At 39.4% G+C, this 21,688-nt stretch overlaps 1 protein-coding gene across 4 annotated transcripts in view; it reads right to left on the bottom strand.

The window, feature by feature from the left end:
* Positions 1-7,480: 7,480 nt before the first annotated feature.
* KYAT3 (kynurenine aminotransferase 3) overlaps positions 7,481-21,688 on the bottom strand; it is a 59,227-nt gene continuing 45,019 nt past the window's right edge. For all 4 annotated transcript variants that reach the window (XM_059688918.1, XM_059688916.1, XM_059688917.1 and 1 more), the window contains 4 exons: positions 18,317-18,503; positions 13,815-13,891; positions 13,471-13,557; positions 7,481-7,879 (listed from right to left, as the gene is read on the bottom strand). In XM_059688918.1, the coding sequence (XP_059544901.1) occupies positions 7,817-7,879; positions 13,471-13,557; positions 13,815-13,891; positions 18,317-18,503 (414 nt within the window). In that variant the 3' untranslated portion in view covers positions 7,481-7,816. The remainder of the gene's footprint in view (positions 7,880-13,470; positions 13,558-13,814; positions 13,892-18,316; positions 18,504-21,688) is intronic.

Here is a 21,688-nt window from a genome sequence, read left to right as displayed (position 1 = left end):
CCTGAGAGCCTTCTAATTGCCCTCTCACTCTCTGCCTCCAGGCCTTTTCATCAGGTCAATTTATCTTCTAGGAACAATTTGTTCTTTGTACCATATGCTCAATATCAGGCAGCAATGCTTTCATCCAAAAATAACAGAAAACTCTATTCCAGTGGCTCCAATAAATAGGGGTTTATTCGTCTTATGCATTAGAGTCTGGGGTTAGCTACAGTAGCTCCAAATTGCTTCCAGGGCGTCAGTCTCTTCCCATCTTTCAGTTCTGCCACCCTTATTATGCAAGCCTTCATTCTCATTCTAGTGGCTCTATGCATGCAAGATGGCTGCTGCACCTCCAGGCCTCACTTCTACATTACAGGTAGGAAGAAGGTGGAAAGGTAAGGAGGACAAAAACTTTTGGGCCAACTTCACCTTTTATCTTTTTCCATTTCAGGAAGCTCTTCTCCAGCATTTTCGACTAGTTGGAATGGAAGCTGAGAAATTGGGTACTTGGGCTTTTTAGCCTCTCTAGTAGTAGTAGTCAAAGGAGAAGGTGGATATTATTGAATTTTGGATAGCCAAAATATAGTTTTTGCCTTATTCTCTATCTGCCATGAAAGATCTTCAAAAAAATTCTTCATTTTTTGTATAAAGTCCATATCTCATTATAGTTCAGTATAATATCATAGAACTAGAGGCCTGGTGCACAAATTTGTGCACAGGTGGGATTCCCTCTGCCTGGTCAGTGATTGGGGATGATTGGGGGGGCCAGGGCGAGCGACCGCAGGAGGTTGGCCCCAGCAGCAAGCTAAGGCATGGTCGATTCCATGGGTGAACCAGATTCGGGGCTGCGGGTGAGGATGAACCAGATTCAGGGCTGTCAGGGCCCCAGCAGCAAGGTGTGGGTCAGTGTGCTTCATAGCTACTGGCCAGTCGTCCATTCTGGTTGTTCCGGTTGTTTGGTTGTAATGGTCGCTTAGGCTTTTATATATATAGATGACTTCTTTCATAACTTTGGGAATTTGTAGATAACTTATCTTGATATTTGCTAGTCCACCTTCACTAGTGAGAGCTCTTTGGAGAAACACAAGCACTAGTATGCTTCTATAGAAATATATTTATTTTAAGAAATTGGCTCATGCAATTGTGGAGGCTGGCATGTTTAACATCTGCAGGGTGGATCTGCAGGCTGGAAATCCAGGAAGAGGAAATGTTGCGTTCAATTATGAAGTCAGCCTGCTGGCAGAACTCCCTCTTGCTCAGGGGAGGTTAGTCTTTTGCTCTATCAAGGCCTTCAACTGACTGGATTAGGCCCACCCACCTTATAGAGGGTAATTTGCTTTACTCAAAGTCCACCAATTTAAATGTTAATCTCATCCAAAAATAGCCTTACAGAAACATCTAGTTTAATGTTTGGCCACACATCTGGACACCAAGGCCCAGCTGACTCATAAATTAGAAGATATTTAGGATAAATCTAGGAACCTGGAGATCATTAGAGAATTTAGAATAATATTATGTGTGGAATCCAGATTATAGAGAGTTGAGAGTAAGCCAGGAGTATGTGTGTATGTGTTTGTGTGTGTGTGAAAGTGGAATCATCACATGAGGAAAACTCTTTCAATAGTTATTCCACTTTGCACTAAATCTCAAAAATCCAGAACTGAGTCATTAGTCATCTTTTTGCTAATATTGACATATTTAGTGCTCTTATCCAATCTCATGTCTTTAACTGTCATTAATATGCCACAGACCCTCAAATATACTAGAGGCCCAGTGCACAAAACTTTGTGCACTCCGGGGGAGGGGGGTGTCCCCTCAGCCCAGCCTGTGCCCTCTCACAGTCTGGGACCCCTCAGGGGATGACCACCTGATGGCTTAGGCCTGCTCCCCGGGGGATTGGGCCTAAGATGGCAATCAGACATCCCTCTGGCAGCCCGGCAGCCCTCGGGGGATGTCCACTTGCCAGCAGGGAGCAGGCCTAAACTGCAGTCAGACATCCTTAGCGCTGCTGAGGAGGCAGGAGTGGCTCCCACCACCACCGCTGTACTGGCAGCCATCAGCCTGGCTTGTGGCTGAGCAGAACTCCTCCCATGTGAGAGCGCCCTGACCACCAGAGGGCAGCTCCTGCATTGAGCATCTGCCCCTTGGTGGCCAGTGTGTGTCATAGTAACCAGTCATTCCCAGTCTTTCTGCTGTTAGGGTCAGTTTGCATATTACCCTTTTACTATATAGGATAGAGGCCTGGTGCACGGGTGGGAGCCAGCTGGTTTGCCCTGAAGGATGTCCCGGATCAAGGTGGGGGTCCCACTTGGGTGCCTGGCCAGCCTGGATGAGAGGATGATAGCTATTTGCAGCTGGTCACACCCCCTTCAGGGTGGGGGTCCCCACTGGGGTGCCTGGCCAGTCTGGGTGAGGGGCTGAGGGCCGTTTTCAGGATGGCGGGTGACTGAAGCTCCCAACCTCTCCTTTTTTTCTTTTTTTTTTTTATTCTGGGATTTATTTACCTTCTATGGCTGTCACTGGAGCTGAGAGCCGGCTTTAGCTCTGAGGCTTGGCTCCAGCTCTGAGGCCCGGCTGGCTGAAAGCAGGTTTCTGGGGTTTGTTTAGCTTCTATAATTGCAACATAGTTGCTTAGAGTGCAGCTCAGAGCTGGGTGGCAGCAGGCGGGGAACCTTGACTTCCTCCATCACTGGAGCAAGCAAGCCTCCTGTTCGCTTCAGCTGCCTGGCTGCCGGCAGCCATCTTGGTTGGCAGTTAATTTGCATATTGCCCTGATTAGCCAATAGGAAGTGTGTTGGAGGTACGGTTAATTACCATGTTTGTCTATTATTAGATAGGATATATATATCTACACTAATAAAAGAGAAAAATGGTAATTGGCGTATGACGATACCCTTTTCATTGACTAATCAGGGCTATATGCAAATTAACTGCCAACTATGATTGGCAGTTAACTGCCAACTAAGATTGGCAGTTAACTGCCAACTAAGATTGGCAGTTAACTGCCAAAAAGATGGCAGTTAATTTGCATATGTAGGCACAATGCAGGGAAGCAAAAGGGAAAGCAGGAAGAAGCCCCCTGCCACTGACAGTGATCGGAAACCCAGGGGGGAGCTAAGAGCTGGGGGGCAGGGCAAAGGCGGCCCTGGGGCCGCCTTTGCCCTGCCCCCCAGCCATGATTGGAGAATCAGGTGCCTCTTCCGCCCAGGCCAGTGATAGCAGGAAGTAGGGGTGGAGCCAGCGATGGGAGCTGGGCACGGTCGAAGCTGGCAGTCCCGGGAGCTAGGGGTCCCTTGCCTGGGCCTAAAGCGGAGCCCACGATCGTGGGGTCGCTACAGCTGCGGGTCCCCGCTGCCCGAGCCGGACGCCTCAGCCAGAGGCGTTAGGCCTGGGCAGGGGCGGAGCCTGCAACCGCGGGGAGCTGGGGGTCCCCTGCCCAGGCCTGACACCTCTGCCGGAGGCCTCAGGCCTGGTCAAGGGGCCGATCCGGTGATTGGTGATCGGAGGGTGATGAGGGTCAACTCCTCTGGCCGAGGCATCAGGCCTGGGTGGAGGGCGGAGCTGGGGATTGGGGGGATATGATGGTCCCCTTGCCCAGGCCTGAAGCCTGGGTCAGAGGCATCAGGCTTGGGCGGGGGGTGGAGCAAGCGATCAGAGGGAGATGGGGGTCCCCTGCCCAGGCATGATTCCTGGGCCAGAGGCCTCAGGCCTGGGCGGGGGCCAGAGCCAGTGATCGGGGGGAGATGGGGGTCCCCTGTCCAAGCCTGACACCTCTGGTGGAGGCGTCAGGCCTGGGCAAGGGGCCGATCAGGCGATCGGAGGGTGATGGGGGGCTACGCCTCCGGCTGAGGCATCAGGCCTGGGGTGGGGGCAGAACCAGTGATGGGGGGAAATGAGGGTCCCCTGCCCAGGCCTGACACCTCTGTCAGAGGCGTCAAGCCTGGGCAAGGGGCCGATCCTGCTATTGGAGGGTGATGGGGGTCAATGCCTGAGGGCTCCCAGTATGTGAGAGGGGGCAGGCTGGGCTGAGGGACACTCCCCCCCTCCCACACCCAGTGCACAAATTTCGTGCACCGGGCCCCTAGTGTGTGTGTGTGTGTGTGTATATATATATATATATATATATATATACTGAGTGGCCAGATTATTATGACTGGCCAGATTATTATGACCACCCCATCAGTACAATGAAGTGAATTAGTTATGCAAATACTACTACTAATAAAACCTTGAGAGTATTTGCTTAGGAAGTTTTCAATATTCAGTATTTTTGGAAGTGTCAATGTTGATCTATTTCCTAAGTATTAAAGTGTTTTTAAACAAATATATTTTTCTTGATTTCAGAGAGAGGAAGGCAGAGGGAGAGATAGAAACATCAATCAGCAGCCTCTTGCATGCACCCTATTGGAGATGAAGTCGAAAATCTGGGCATGTGCCCTGATCAGGAATTGAACCAACAACCTCCTGGTGCATGGGGCTACACTCAACCAACTGAGCCACACTGGCTGGACTAAATATTAGAATATTGATAGACATTTTTGTTGTCCCCAATATGGAACAATTATAAACCATGCTACAAAAGGTATTATCTTACATATTTTGTAAAAGTATGGATGGAATGGCACACTGATTCTCTGGATCAAAACATTATCCTTATGCTACTCTTTGAGGTACTATATTACTTCTCTGACCTCATACCTATTACTCTGTGCCTTGGTTATTCCATCCAGCCATGCCAGACTCTTGGCGGTCATCAAACATTTCAGGCACCCTCCTCTTAGAGCTTTTGCACTGGCTCTTCCCTCTTCCTGAAATGTTCCTCCCGAAGATCTTCACAAGGCTTTCTCCCTCCCTCCTCTAAGTCTGCTTCCATATCCCTCCATGAGACTCATCTGACCAGCTTAAATTCTAATTTGCTCCCCTAACACTTTCATTTCCCTCTTCATACAATTACTTTAGTTTTTATAAGTTTTACGTACAACATATTTCATTATGTTTCTGATTTGGTTAGTCTCTCTCCCGTGCACAGAAGCTCTAGAAGACAGAGATCTTTATTTGTTTCCTAATATATTCTAAGGGCATATATAGTTCCTGGAATACTGCCTGGCACATGGAGGGTGATCAATGAATATTTATTAAAGGAAGGAACAAAGGTAGAATGGAGGGAGGCAAGAAGGGAGAGAAAAAAAGATAGAAAGATTTTGCCCTGAAGAAAAAGAGGTAATAGTGTGGTAGAATCAGGGAAAGACTTCTCTGAGATGTCAGAGATGTGAACATGTCATTCCTGAGGAAGAGAGAGACCCAGTCGAGGCTGAAGATACAAGAGAATGGACTGAACCAAGCCCCTGAGAATGTGAGGAGAAACGGGATCCAGAGCACAGGTGGTATTGAGAGGGTTAACTTTAAACGTAGGCAGATAGAGTAGGAGTTCAGTGGGAAAATAAAGGCAGGTGGAACATAGGCAGAGGCAGACACGGCAGTTTGAGCAAGCCTAATCACAGGAGCCAGCCATGCAGAAATAATAAAATGTTTCTGGACTCAAAGTGGGAGGCATGGGGAACCGAGGGAGGGCCTGCAGCAACAGGGTGTACTGAAGCATAGAAACAGAGAAAGTTCAGGTCTGTTGCTGGGCAAGAACAATGGCAGGATTGGGGGGATGAGGGGACATTGGGGGGATAAGCACACATTTGTAATATCTTAATCAATAAAGGGAAAAAAAGAACAATGGAAGGAATCAATCAGCTGACAACACAGATAGATATAGAAACAGGCTTGTAGCAACTATATACCCCTGGACTACAAGGCTTTAAGGGGGCAGCCTATTATTGCCCCTCCTGCCCATCCCCATGAGGGGAGTCTGATTCTGCTTGTAATACATTTTCCACACTTTTGCTTAAATCTTCTGGTCTGTGAAGCTCATTCTTCGGAGTCGGGAGACGACCCCGGGAAAAAGACCTCGGCTCACTGTTCCTCCGATTATCAGTATGATTAGCACTGGACAAGGCCACAGAGTGAGAATTTTATCAAGTCCCCAGCAAGAGTGTACAAGCTAACTTTAAAAATTTACATGGGATTTGTATGGCTGGGTAATAGTTTGCTCTTGAGGCTCTGGGCCTCCTTCTGGATGGCTGAGCCTGGTACTGTTTAACCACAATCCCCCCAAATCTGTCCTCATTCCCAAGGGGAAATGATGAAAGGATGGATGCTGACATTCATGTCAAAAGCTCATTCTGGGATTCCTGTTGCGATTGCTGGTCTGGTTGCTTCTTATTCTTTTTTAAAAATATATTTTTATTGATTTCAGGGAGGAAGGGAGAGATAGAAACATCAATGATGAGAATCATTGATTGGCTGCTTCTTGCACGTCTCCTACTAGGGATCAAGACTGCAACCCATGCATGTACCCTGACTGGGAATCCAACTGTGACCTCCTGGTTCATAGGTCAACACTCAAGCAGTGAGCCACATGGGCTGGGCGTTTCTGGTTCTTTATATTTTTGTTTTCTTTTTCACAGAAGCGGGAGATGAGGTCACTTAATTGTACTGTTGGTGGTGGGCTTTGAGGTGTGAAGAAGGTTGGATATTTTTATTATGGGGAATGGAAGAATATTAGAAATTGCTGCTATAGTAAAGGGTAGAGAAAGCTCATTAAGGGGTTATAGAAGAGTTAAGGTCAATGATGCGTATTTATGGTTGTTACAACCTGCCCAATTGTGCATTTTGCTACAGCAGTGCTCTCAGCAGCCCAAGTGATGGGTGTTTAAATCTAAGCTGGATGATGAAGGGGGTAAAAATAAGGGGACTGATAAGAACAAAATATCTGTAGAGCGTTCTATGGACAGCAGCAGTGATTATCAAACTTTAATAGACATAAGAATCACCTGGAAAGGGCCAGATTTGAAATTATTATTCAGTAGGTCTGAAGACTAGAATATATTTTCAACAAGGATCCTAGTTGATGATGTAAGAGGGCCATGGCTAATTTTTTGTGAAATAGTAGACTTGAAATTATATTGAGTTTAAAGAAGTGATATTTTGAGAAGAGGAGAAGAGAGGTAGATAGATAAAAGGAAAATATAGTAAGGATAGGTGGTTACAATGTGAGATAACTAATTTATTATTTCAAAGGCATAACAGCCTGGAGTGATAAAAGGTTCAGGGTGTGGCAAAGGGAGTGGGTGGCTGAAGTGGAGGTGAACATCACCAGAGATGAGAAGGTCAAAGTACCAAAAGCCTAGTTAATCCATGTGGACCTTGAAGCCATCTCAGATTATGGCAGTACTTGGGATAGAGGCAAAACTGTGAGCACAGTTCAAAGTCAGTGAAGGGGAAAGAACTACCAGTGGGTAGATCAAGCAAAAGTATGAAGTCGAGGAGGTGTAACTGGTGAAGAGTTTTTACATGGTGATGAAGAAGTAAAATTGGCTAACAAGGGTTGAATGTTTGTTTGCTAGACTCTACATACTTCAGTTCATTTCATCTTCACACACAACTCATAAACTTCATATAACGTAGGTGTTATTTTTATTCCCCTTTGATCAGAAACTGAAGCACACAGAGGTTAAGCATAAATCAGCATCTCACATTTCTTACCCACAATGCTTTATTGACTCTCATAAAAGGCTAGTGGAAGGTGTTTTAATACATTTCAATTTTAAAAAAATCAGATCTCCTGAATATTGTTAGGGATTAACTTGCTTGGAAAAAACAATTGAAATATTCCTTTAAATTTTATTTGTATTGAAATATTTGTTTTTGCAATACAATATCCAGTGAGTGGCAGTACTAATAACAATTCTAGATCATCTAATAGAAATAGTAAAGCAGTTTACAGTTATCAAGACTTCTGTCTACTCCATGCCTTGATGATTTCTTCAGCAGCATCTAGTGTACTGTCTTTCTGTAAATAAATAAAATAGTTGTCATTACATATAAAAATAAATTCAAGATGAAGTGAATATTTAAATATGAAAAATGTACCAAAGTTATTTAAAAAAATTTTTTTTAATTTTTGTTGATTTCAGAGAGGAAAGGAGAGGGAGAGAGAGATAGAAACATCAATGATGAGAGAGAATTATTGATCGGCCACATCCTGCATCCCCTAAAAGGGATCGAGCCCGCAGTCCGAGGGCCAATGCTCTATCCACTGAGCCAAACCAGCTAGGGCCCAAAGTCAGTTTATCAGGAAGAGTTATGCAGTGATTTGGGAACCAAGTGCTCCTCAATTCCTGGTAACCTGAATGGGTCCAGTTGAGCTCCAGCCTGTCCATAGCCGCCACAGCAATGACAGAGCCCCAGAGCACTCATTAGGGAACACACCTTCCCAGCAAATCAAGTCACTGGAAGCCTTGCCTATTTTAAGACATAACCCCAGCAGAAGCATGAACAAAGTCTGGAAAATGATGTCCACAGTGTCTTCCCTCACATTGGTAGCCGAAGACACAGGCCCCAAGCTCTTCAAGAAGCCCAGTAGCAAATCATAAAAACCAATTATTATAATGCTATGTCCCATTGCTCTTTGGCTGGAAAGAGGAATGAACCTCACAAGAATTCAATAGTAGAGGAATTAGAGAAGTGTGATGCCTATCACTACCTCATACTGTTTTAGTATGCTGGCTGCCAATTCTGGGCACTTCATTGCTGCTATACTGACACCAAGGAAATCTACAACTTTTTTTTTAGATTAAAAAAATTAAAGAAAATTTTCAATTACAGTTTACATTAAATATTATTTTTTTATTAATTTCAGGTGTACAGCACAGTGGTTTACAAAATGTTCCCCCCAATATTTCCAGTACCCACCTGGCATCATACATAGTTATTACAATATTATTGATTACACTCTCTATGCTGTACTTCACATCCCCATGACTATTTGTAACTACCAATCTGTACTTCTCAATCCCTTCATCTTTTTCATCCAGTCCCCCAACCACACTTCCCTCTGGCAACCATCAGTCTATTCTCAGTATCTATGAATCTGTTTCTGCTTTGTTCATTTATAGTATTGTTCTTCAGCTTCCACAAATAAGTGAAATCATATAGTATTTATTTGTCTTTCTCTGACTGACTTATTTCACTTAGTGTAATACCCTCTAGGTTCATTCTAGTATGGATATCTGATCTCAGTAAAGAGAATTTTCAAAATACAAATTCAAAGGCAGACCTCCAAAAGAAAAAACAATCAAATTAACATACAAATTCAGAAGTAAGACAAAGAGTACACATTACACTCCCACTCTCAATCTATCTATGAAAGTGTCTTACGGAACTTTTTAGTTGTTTTGGTTGTTCCTAAGCTAATAAATAAAATTTCATTGCTGCTTTAATTTTCATTTCTCTTACTAAGAGTAAGGTGGTACATTCTTTCATATACTTGACAGCTACTAAGGATTTTACCCATAATCATGGTAAAGTGCTGCTTTTTTGGCTTATTCTGCCCTAAATGCAATCTGCTTATTTATTATTAATTAATAAATTTATTTATTGGATTTCCATTTTCTTTTTAAATTTTTAAAATTAATTAATATATTTTTATTTCCATTTTCTTGGCATGTTTTGCCATCCTTTCATTTTTAGTTTTTCTAAGAGGTTGACTTTACCTAGGGACTTCTCTGTATTGCTCCGCTATCTTCCAATATAGAATGTTGATGTAAAGGAGGTGAGTCTGCACTGATCCTCATATCCTGCCCCCATGCCGGCCTTGAGCTTTTTGTCTAGATGTCAAAGAATCACTTCTTTATCTTTAAAGTCCAATATATTAAACAAGGTATAGCTCAGTGTTAATCATTCTGTGACAACTTTTCCTGAGATAAGGTATTCCTTTTCAATTTTAGATTGTTTGCTTTTTGAAATGGAAAGTATTCTCAAAATAAAGCTATAAAATACTTCCCTGGTTCCATTGGTTCTGCTTCCCCCCCACCCCCAGTGACTAGATATTTTATTTGTCTATAATTTTTCTAATATTTTAAAATTCTTTGTTCTTTTCCACTTCTTTTTGCTCAGTCTTCTCAATTCTTAATGTACTTACAGAAGTACTTAGTGTTTTCTGTGCTGTTTGTATTACCAGTACAATTATCGATAGCTTTATTTTTTTCCTTTAAATTTCTTATCTGGCTCTGACAGCTACCATTTCATTTTCTTATATTATCTTACTCTATCTTCCCTGAACTTAGTCTCTGCTTTCATCTTGTTTTATAGGGTTTGAATTTGAAATACTACAATTTTTATTTGCTGTATGGAGACATTTTTTCTGTGAATATTTTGTCTGACACTTGTTTTTAACTTGTATCTTTCTCTTTTTTCCCCTTATAGTATCTTTTTATAGCTTCACAGCTGGCTCCTTTTTTTTTTTTTTTTTCTCACTTTTGATCGAGTTCTGTTTGTAAGTTCCCACTGCCATTATACCTACTGGTCCTGTGTTCTGGGTAATGAGCTTGCTGCCTGCTGGCTTTGTCTGGATTGGAAGATGTTTTTGCAGATTTGGAGAAGGGATGAGCCAGGACAGCACTAGGAGACAGCAGAAATTCTTCCAGACTCACAGTAAATTTTAATATGATTGATGTAGAGTTCTTTTAGATTTTACTTCTTCCTAACTAATTGGCTACCTCCAATTTAATATATCTCCTCCACAATGTCTCAGCACACTTTTGCAAAGTGAACAGGGTGAATGAGTAAATCTATAGCCCAATCAGAATCTTTTCTTCACCCTGCCTCACACAGGTTCCAGATGACATGACTACGTTTCTGCCCTGCCTCTGCCCTGAGGCCACATGGGTCTGGAGAAGCTCTCACTGCCGGTGCACTTACTGTGCCTATTGTTCTGAATAATGAGTATGCTACCTGATGGCTCTGTCTGTAACTTGAAGATGTAGAAGCAGGAGCCTTTCTAGGTGTCTTCTCCATACCATTATCTTCACTGTTCTTGGCAACTCTTTATCATTTACTAGGGAATTTGTTTTGCATTCTATTAGTTGTTATTTTTTAAATCTCACTAGAAGACAGAGAGAGAGAGAGAGAGAGAGAGATAGATAGATAGATAGATAGATAGATAGATAGATAGAGAGAGAAATGCTGAAGAGAGAGAGAAACATTGATTGGTTGCCTTCCATACACTCCCAGACTGGGGATCAAACCCTCAATGCAGGTATGTGCCCTGCCTGGGAACCAAACTGGCAATCTTTCAGTGCATGGGATATGATGCTCTACCAACTGAGCCACTCCATCCAGGATCCTAGTTGTTATTTTATTTTTAAAATAATTTTCATGGAGAGAACAATTTTAAAACTGGAAGTCTAATGTTATTTTTTCCCTCTGTTAGTTCTATTCAAATGATATACATCTAGAGCAGTGGTCCCCAATATGGGGCACATGCCCCACAGGGGGACAATTTGATTATTAAGGGGGACAATTTGAGAATGAGTTATTAACAGTGATTTTTTTTGCATTTCTTATGGTTCTAGGGGCTCATATATAGTATATAAATATATATTGTGACATATTTATACATTTCAGTTCTTTATTATATGTTTTGAAACTTTATTTACTATTGGCCAATAGTTAATGGCCTTTTAGGCTTTCTCCAAGTGAAGTTTACTTTTTGAATAATAAGAATTATATGTCATGGGGGGCATCAGAATTTTAGAGATGCTTAGGTGGGGCATGGCCAAAAATAGGTTGGGAACCAGTGCTCTAGAGATTTCTAGATCCACTGTAAGATGAGAGTATTAATGGCCTTCCTCTTCACCACACTTTAGTCAATTAAATTTGATATGGTTAGGTTGTTAACATTCATATTCTACTATGGGGAGTCTTCCATAGTCTATAGGTTGCCTCTAAAAGTTGAAAACAATGTTTATCTCAACCTGACTCGGTTTACAGATGAATGTGTTGGTGTAGAGAGTGCCTTAATACCAGTATGACTGTTTTCAGTAGCAATCACATCTTAAAAACAGCAATATTACATTCTGATTTGTTTTTCATAGATCTGATGATAAATTCTTTCAGCTTTCATTTATCAGTGATGTATATATAATTTTCTGTTTTAATGGACATTTTCCTAGATACAGAATTCTGGGCTGATCTATTTTTTTATGTCAGCATTTTGAAGATGTCATTCCATTGTAACCTGGTCTTCGTTGTTTCTATCAGTGGTTCTCAACCTTCCTAATGCCCCAACGCTTTAATACAGTTCTTCATGTTGTGGTGACCCCCAACCATAAAATTATTTTCTTTGCTCTCACAAAAACAATATGTAATTATCTATGTGTTTTCCGGTGGTCTTAGGCAACCCCTGTGAAAGGGCCGTTCGACCCCCAAAAGGGTCACGACCCACAGGTTGAGAACCGCTGTAAGTAGTTAGCTAACACTCATATCTGCTCCTGTGCCTGTGAAGTTTAGTTTTTCTCTGGCTGCTTTCAACATCTTTTTAAAAATATATATATATTTTATTGGTTTTTTACAGAGAGGAAGGGAGAGGAATAGAGAGTTAGAAACATCCATGAGAGAGAAACATCGATCAGCTGCCTCCTGCACACCCTCTACTGGGGATGTGCCCGCAACCAAGGTACATGTCCTTGACCGGAATTGAACCTGGGACTCTTCAGTCCACAGGCCGACGCTCTAGCCACTGAGCCAAACTGGTCAGGGTTGCTTTCAAAATCTTATCATTACCTTTGGTTTTTAGCAGTTTGATCATGGTGTGTCTAGGCATAGGGTTGTTGTCTTTTTGGTATATCCTGTGTGGTTCACTGAACTTTTAGATCTATAGGTTGCTTTACACCAAATCTGGAAACATTTCTGCCATTATTTCTTAAAAGATTTTTTCTGTTACATTTTCTCTTCTTTTTTTGGTACTCCAATTACATGTAAATTGTCACTTGATACTGCATCACAAATGTGAGGCTCTGTTCATTTTTCAAAGTAATTTTCTTCTCTGTTCTTCAGGTTGAATAATTCCTATCGATCTGTATTCAAGTGGACCTTTTTTTTTCTGTCATCCTCAATGTTTTATGTTTAATGCCATATACATTTTATCAGATATCACCCTTTAGTTCTTGAATTTCCACTTGATTAATTATTTTAATCTGTCCACTCATTATGACCATATTTTCTTTTACATACTTATAAAATCTGCTTACTTATAATATTTGCTTTAAAGTTCTTGTCTGCTAATTTCTCCATCTGGGTCACCTTGAGATATGTTTCTATTGACTGCTTTATTTCCTTTATTAAAGGTCATCATTTTTTTGTGTCTTCACATGTCTAGTAATTTTTGATTGCATGCTAGCCATTGTAATGTTATATGGTAAGATGTCTGATTATGTTTAAACTTAACACTTATTCTGGTACACAGTTAATTTCATGGCAGCTAGATAAAATTTAAAAATTGCTTATAAGCACATCATGTCTAGAAAGAGAAAAAAAATGGTGATCTATACATAAAAAGGAAAGACATTATAAGTGTGTTTTTTAGTAGAACAGAAAACTTACTTTAATAAAGCAAAATCGCACAAACTTCTCAAACTGTAACTTGGTCTCTTTGTTACAGAATGCTGAAACTGGGATGGCTGAGAGTTTCTAAAAAATAAATTGGAAGGTAAAATAAGAAAACTACTTACGTTTCACATATTAATCCTACACATTAGAAAATATTGATACTTCTAAGTATTCCCAACAATTTCAGAAAAAAAAGATTAAAAAATCCTCCAATTAGGCACTGGTAGACTATCATGTAACAAAATTATAGTTAACATTGTTCAAAGCATGTCAGCAGGTTTCCTTCATAAATTAACTATAAAATACAAAACAATATTGCAAAGGCCAATAACTTTTACCTTATTTTTAGTCATCCATTTCACAAATTTATAGTCATAAGGTTCATTGCTGTTCTTCATATCAGAGAGGTCTGCATCTAAAACAATGAAAATTAGATAATCTATATATTACACCTGAGGCAATATGTATTTAATTTAAGTCTGTTAAATTCAAATTTTTCTTATGAGATATTCACAAAATCTGCTGAAGTCTCATACTGCACATGGTGGGATGAAAAGCGAGATGCCACAGATTAGCTTTATCGATACTCTAAGGCAGTACTCAAATATGCATCTGATTGATTATATTTGTGCACATACCCCTTAGCCTTGGAAGAGAGTAGGAAGGGAAAGGAAAGAAGTGTTGCCTTTCCGCCTAGAAATAATATAAGGGTCTGTGATCATTATTAAGGAAATGGCATCTAAATTTATAGAGTATTCATCATAACACTTATACCTCCAAGAAGTCATCGGCAAAGGTAAAGCGCCTGTATTGCAATCTATCATTATCCCCAAATCCTACGTTAGTGTCTAGCATATAAGTAATAAAAAGCATAGTTGTTGAATGAGTAGACTAATATTACTCATTATTTGTAAAAGGAAAGTGTCTGTGTAGATCTTCCAAGTGATAGCCTTTATTGTTTATCTCTTTCTTCCACATATTATGCTTTAAAAAAAAATGTTAAATTTGGGAAAAATATGTATTCCTATTCTTATGTCTTGCTCCAATCTTGCTTCACGGTCTGGGCTAGATATTTCTCTGGCATTCAACTTCAGCAACTCATATTTCATATTGTTTCAATTTCATTGATTTGTACTCTTAGGTCATTTTGAATGGCAGAAAGCTATTTGATGATTACTGTAATCATTGAAATTTTACAATTTATTGTTCAAAACAGATTGAGACAGTTTCCTTCCCACGCCCCCCCCCCCCCCCCCCCCGCAATGAATACTACCGGGTCTCTTTACTTCATGGTGTAAAAACCTTGACATTGGAGAAAGTTTCACCTATATTTAAAAAAAATCTTAATATGTTTTTACTTAATGATTTTTATTTCTAATCTCCCCTGTGCTTTCAAGAACATAACAATCCCATATAATAATGCTAATGATATACTACCACATATTGAGCATTTACTATTTGCTAATAAGCATGTTAGGTAATTCTCTCACTTATTTGTCTTACAATTCTAAGAGGTAGCTATAATCTTCACTTTATAGATGAGGAAATTAAATTACTATATCACGTATTTCACATTATATATATGTATATGTAGTTAATTCATGTTTGGCTCTAACAAAAATGATCACTTTGAAAAGTTAGAGTCTAACTGCAAATTATGTGAAAACTCCATGTGACATGTACATAATAGTAGTGTATTCAAAGGTGACCCAGAGAAAGGAGTGATTGATTACCTATAGCAATAGAAGGAAGTAAAGGAGGATATTAACTAACTGCAATTGATACTAGCTGTACTACTTATTCTAGTAAAGCTTAGAAAAGAGGAATTCATTACTGTGGTGCTTAAAAGGAAAGAAGGCAATAAATATAGTTCTAAATATTTTATAGTTATAAGAAAGCTAGAATCTACTTCTTTTGAATACTTAAGTCAGAATTCTTCAAATAAACTAAAACTATTTACTAAAGGCATAAGTTTGAACCATATTAAAAAAGCATTTGGGTATTTAAGTAACCTATGAAAATCAAAATTGGTTTTTGTATTCCCACTATCTCTTCCATAATTTTGGACCATACTATCCCACTAAAACAACTGTAATAATCTTCTATTTCTTGTCTTATCTTCTAATCAAATGTTTTCATTTTTAATTCTAGGATGAAGGTCACTGGTGGAGAGAGCTGCTTAGTATGGCAGAAAAAAAAAAGTTCCCTGGTGAGGGCATGGATCTCTGGGTTCAGAGCCCAGCTCTGCTACTTATTAGTTGATTAACTTCAGTAAATTTCTTGATTCTCTATTTCATCTTTCTCACCTATCAATGAGGATGTAATAGCACCAATCTCATTGGACTTTAGTGAGAATATGACATTTGTAAAGCTCTTAGGATAATACCTACTATATCATAAATGCTCAAAAATATTAACCAGTTAGCCATTGCTATGAATTTTAAAGGGAAGTCATTACTATGTTCATGTACTTTATGGTTTATTTTTATTTTCAAGCTACCTATCAAATGAGTGTTGTTGTTTGCTTTAGTCTTTAGTATATGGTGGGACTGCCTCTAGTATGTGGGAGAATTTTTACATTCAAATTAATCTGAGCATAGATGAATGAGTAAAATAAAAGGAACTTGTCTTCATATATACAAGAGTCTTAGAGACATTACATTTTCCCCTACAGGTGAAGGAGGACAATGAAAAAGAAAGTTTTCTTTTTTCCATCATTACAGAAAGTTTTCTAACCAAAATCCTTTCTATTCTTATTACAACCACACTAGTTCAAGATCTAAGACTTAAACTAGTATTTTATGCAGGACTGATTGACTAAAGATAGAAACTGTTTAAGAGCTTAATGCAATAATCCAAGCGAAAGTTGCCTCATTGTCCTTTTGATGTTTAATGTCACAATGTGATCAATTCTTTTTAGGATTTACTATCTCAAAAAGTTTGGTTTCAGGAAAGAATTATTTTCATCTAAAAAGTTGTTGGGCTTCTTTTTATTCAACACTTAGGTAACTAATTCCATTTGCTGCTACGAAGTTTGGTCTTGAGTTAATAATGCTAATTACAATCCTAAGTAAACCTAGGTGACTGGAATATTTACTTCTTCCCCCTCCTGCGTACCAATGATTTTATTTTATTTTATAAGTAAATACACACATTATTGTATGAAAGACTTTTTCTTTCTTTAAAAAGGTGATTTTCTTTTTTCAGATTTAGACCTTAATTTGGATTTGAGTAAGTGCGAGCCACAGTGCTCTGCTCATGTAAAGGGCTTAATATAAATGGGTCAAGTGAATTTGTTGCTGGGTTTAAGGCAAAACCAGCAATGCTAAGCATACATGTAAAAGCACATTCCTTCTAGAATCCAAATGCTCCAAGTATGGAAATACATGTTTGAGTATATCCAACATCTTACAATGCCTTTTAGGAACCAGGCACTAGAATTATGTCTATGTGCACTGTGAGTGGCCAGAGGAAGTTACAACAGGTAGTAGTTGTTCATGAATCCAGGGTTGTTTTTATAGTTGCCAAACCCAGATCACTCAGCAATAATAATGTCAACTTTTATGCCAGGCATTGGTCTTAGTGCTTTCTATGCAGAGTCTTAGGAAATCTTCCTTCCCATAACCCTACGAGGAAGGAATCACTTTTATTCCCTTTTTTATGGATGAGGAAGTTGGAGCTTAGATACAGTAATAACATACTCAACTGCCATGGCCAGCAATTGGCATAGCTAGAATTCAGTCAGGTCTGTTGACCTGTTAGGTTGGATAGTATATGAAATACTTTTAATCTGAGTTAGTTCACATTCTTTTGGAGAGCAGATAAAAGTATAAATTCTTTTAAATAAAGTAATTCATGTTGAATATTTTGTGGCTTTCCAATTTAAAGCGAAAATACAATTAATGAAAACTGTGCTATTTCTTTTTATCATTTCATGAAATGAGTTGCACGTTTAGACCAAATATAAGGAAAATGATTTCAAAACCTCAGAGTATAGGAGCTTAAGAGCCTGGCAAATTCATAAAATTTTGTATATACAAAAGGTTTTCAAGTTCAGTGGCATATAGCTTCATTGTGATAGAACCTTAAAATATTTAAAACTATTTAAAATGGTTATAATTTTTGTCTGAATAAATTATGCTTTATAAAATTTACTATTAACATTATAGTTTTTTGAAGAAAAATTAGTTATATATGGAATGTTATCATGCTTCTAACTTTCTATTTGTATGGCATGTCAGAATTACATACAACAGCTTCAGGTGACGCTTTTGGAAACAGAATTATTGGGAATCTAGCTGTGTGACCAGACAAGTTAGTTAAAACTTCCTAAGTCTTCGTGTCTTTAAACATGGAGCTGAATGCTTCTTCAAAAGCATGTTGGAAAGTGCCAGGCATGTAGTAGACCCTCAATTAATATTATTTCCTTCTTTAATTCATTTCAGTACATTCTAAAGTGGCAAATAATCCTGATGGCATTGACAGTTTAGAAATCTTATTTTTCTCAAGTGAAAAGGGGAACTAAAATTTCACTCAAAGGAACACAGGTTACATATATGATTTCAGTGTTTTAAGTTACACACCGGAACAAGATGACAGCAAATTCTATGTTTAAGAGAACACTTACAACAACTGGCTCCATAATTATGCAAACACAGTCACATGTAAGGTCAAGGACCTAAAAGTCCAGATGACTGTAGAAAACACTGACATTGTGAAAGTCATTTTTTTCAAAGAAAAAATGCTGATATGACTTCGACACCAATCTCTTCTCCATAATTCTGATATAACTTCACACGTAAGTTCCTATATATTTGAAATCATGAAAACCTTTACAAACCTAGCAAAGACACGTTAGCAATGATGAAGTAGCCTCCATCAGGAACTACAGGTTTTAGGCCAACACTTTCAAGTAAATGTGCCATCCGATCTCTTTTTACTTCCAACTCTTTTGGCAAAGAATTAAAGTAACACTCTGGGTCATCCATGCGCTTCATGTCAGTCCAAAAAGCTTGAGCCAAGGCTTCCTGTATGTTAAGATTGAAAAATGTGGAAAGGAAATATGGTAACGTTATTTATTACTGAGTTTAATAAATAAAGACCGAGTAATAATATTATTGGCAAAAAGTCATTCAGGGAATTACAGCTGAATTCCTGTGAACCCATGTTAAACTCTACAGATTAATGGAGGAATCAGTTACACGTAAATGATTAAATCTAATATGAGGAACTGAGAATAAGCCATGAAATTCCAAATTGAAAGAGCTATCATGCAAAGATGACATACTTGGAAATGAAAAGACATTATGTTATTTTCTGTTGAGGTGAGCTGTAGAATGACTTGTTAGATCCAAGTCTAAAAGATGACTGGAGAAATGACGAACTAGCCAGCCTTTCCCCATTACCCTGGAGGACGGAGTGGAAAGGAAAACTGACCCTCTGTGTCATTCCTCAGAGGGGTGCAAGTCCCTGTCCTAACCATGCGTATCCCAACGAAGAGGTCTAAGGCTACAGGGCTTAGCAATAAGTTTCTGGGGTATGTGAGTGGCTTCCCTACCTTTCTTCAGGAAAGTCAGACACAGGGGTGAAATTGGGCCCAGAGAAAAGCCAATGCTGTTAGGCAGGTGTCTGAGAGGCAATAGGTCAGGAACAGGTGCACGCGTCTGACTCAGGGCATGCATAAGAAACATGGACCTATCCACGCAGGAGGGCCAAAGCGTGGTAGGCAAATGTGAACTGGGACAACTTAGAAATATTGGTTCTCAGAGCCAACCAGGAGCTCCAAGCAACTAAGCAAGAACTTGGGATAGTTAAGAGATAGAAGGGCAGAGCAAAGTGGCCAAATTTTAAGGAAATTAATCACAAGACATATCAAGAACTAAAGGATACATTCAATTACTCAGCAAATTACCTGAGTTATGTTAAAATTGGCGTTGTGATGAATGCTGGGGCTAGAATGATAAACAAGATAAACATGGTCCTTGCCTTTATGAAGCTTCCAGTTAGTGTGTATTGGTGAGGGCAGGGAGAGAGATGAGACAGAAACGATTGACTACAGGGTGTGATTTGTTCTTGCGGAAGAACTGAGAGAAGTCTAGTCATTGAGGGTAGGTAGCAAGATAGATAACATGGCAAGAGATGATAGAGAGAAGACTGCATGCCAAAAGAATTCAGCAGGAAAAAAAAGAATAATAATAATTCCCCAGTACTAAAAAATAAAAAACCTGGATAAATAAGGATAGGTTGCTTCAGCCTAGAAATCTGTGGTTCTGCTAGAAACTTGTTTCCAAACATGTTTGTCTGAAGGCATGGGAAAAAAACAGGCCACTTCGCTGAAATGGAGAATAAGATGGTTCTGAAAAAGGTGTTCTGGATTCTTAGCTGAATCTACCTTTTCCTTAGCAACTTATTCATTCCCCTATAGCAGGATGATTGCCCTAGAAAATTCAAAGCTCAGGAGACATAAACATCTCTCCTAACTAGAATTATACTGGATGCCTCTCTCATAACCCACGTATGATCCACTGGTGTCTACCTTCAAAATATATTCAGAACCCAATCTCTTTTCTACCGTCCCCATCTTGGTTCAGTCCACTGCTGTCTCTCTCCTCGATCACTTCAAGAGTCTTCTCTCTCAGCTAAGCACCCAGAGTCCCTCTGATAACGCAAGTTAGATCATGTCACTCGTGTGCTCTAAGCTCTTCAGTGGCTTCCTACCTCACTCAGTCTTTACAGAGACAAACATGCCCCTACTTGATCTGGCTCCCAGATACCTCTCTGATTTATCTCCTCCTACTCTTATCCCTTAATCATCCTATCTCAGCCTCTACGCTTTTCACGGATATAAACATGACAACCAGGCTGCCTGACCCCAGGGCCTTTGCACTTGTTCTTTCAGTTTGGAGGGTTCTTCTTCTCTACATAACCATGTGACTGGTTATTCCCCTTCAGTTTGTAGCTCAAATGCCCCCTTCTCAGCGAGGCTTTTAAAGATCACTTGACATCGTATATTCTCCCCCTTAGCACTTTTATGTCTTCCCTCTTCACTACTTGATTTTTCTCCATGGCATCTATCAATATCTGACATATTATATTATTAAAATTTTTATTTATTACCTGTGTCTCCCCATTAGACAGTAAGGTCCACAAGGGCAGGAATTTTTAGCTGCTGTATCTCTAATACTCAATAAATATTTGTTGAATAAGAGAATGGATTTATTTTCAGAGGATAAAATGAGTTTAATACTATATAACAAAAGCAAATGTCAGAATTAGCCTTTATCATGGTCTTACTTTAGAGTCACTGGAAAAAAATTGTAAAATATATATTTTTTTCTTATTCATAGGCATTTATGACAGGAAGCAAAAAAGTAAGTTTATTATAGTCAACACATTTTATTCTTTGGCCTTTTCCAGAAAAATAATTTTTTTCAGTGTTCTGATTATTCCCAGAATGATGGCACATGGACCCTGTTTTATAAATATTTTTTAAAAATAGAAACAATATAGAAAAAGATATATATTAAAAATTCCTTCACCCATCCCTGTCCCTAGCTATTAATTTCATCCCTACAAATAACCACTTTTATTAGTTTCATCATGGGTCCTTCCAGAGAGCCTTCAAACATACAAGCAAACAGTTCCCCCCTTTCTTATACAAAATGTAGCATAAATATACACTGCTGGGTATCTTGCTTTTTTACTTTGCATTATATTCTGGAAATTTCTCCATATCAGTAATTATAGCACTTCCTCACTATTTCCCTTTCTTTACTTTAAATTTTTAAACAGCCATAATGTTAGACAGAATAATAGCCTCCAAGTCTTAAAACCCAGAACCTGCACATAAAATGAACTTTGCAAATATGACATAAGGGTCTTGAGATGGAGAGATTATTTTGGATTATCTGTGTCTAATGCAATGACAAGGATCCTTAAAAGGGAAGGGAGGTGGCAGGAGGATATGTGTTGACAAAAGCAGAGGTTGGAGTGATGTTACCATGCACCAAGCATGTGAGCAGCCCCTGAAAGCTGGGAAAGACAAGGAACGGACTCTTCCTTCGAGACTCCAGGAGGGATGCGGCAATGCCAACACTGTGTGTTCAGCCCTGTAAGACCCATTTCCACTGCTGACCCCTAGAACTATAAGTTAAAAATTGTGTTGTTTTAAGCCACTAAGTTTGTGTTAATTTGTTATACAGAAATAGGACAC

Source organism: Myotis daubentonii, chromosome 3, assembly GCF_963259705.1.
Source record: "Myotis daubentonii chromosome 3, mMyoDau2.1, whole genome shotgun sequence".
Lineage (NCBI taxonomy): Eukaryota > Metazoa > Chordata > Mammalia > Chiroptera > Vespertilionidae > Myotis > Myotis daubentonii.
Note: the sequence above shows the minus strand (reverse complement) of the source record. Positions and strands in the feature narration are given on the sequence as shown.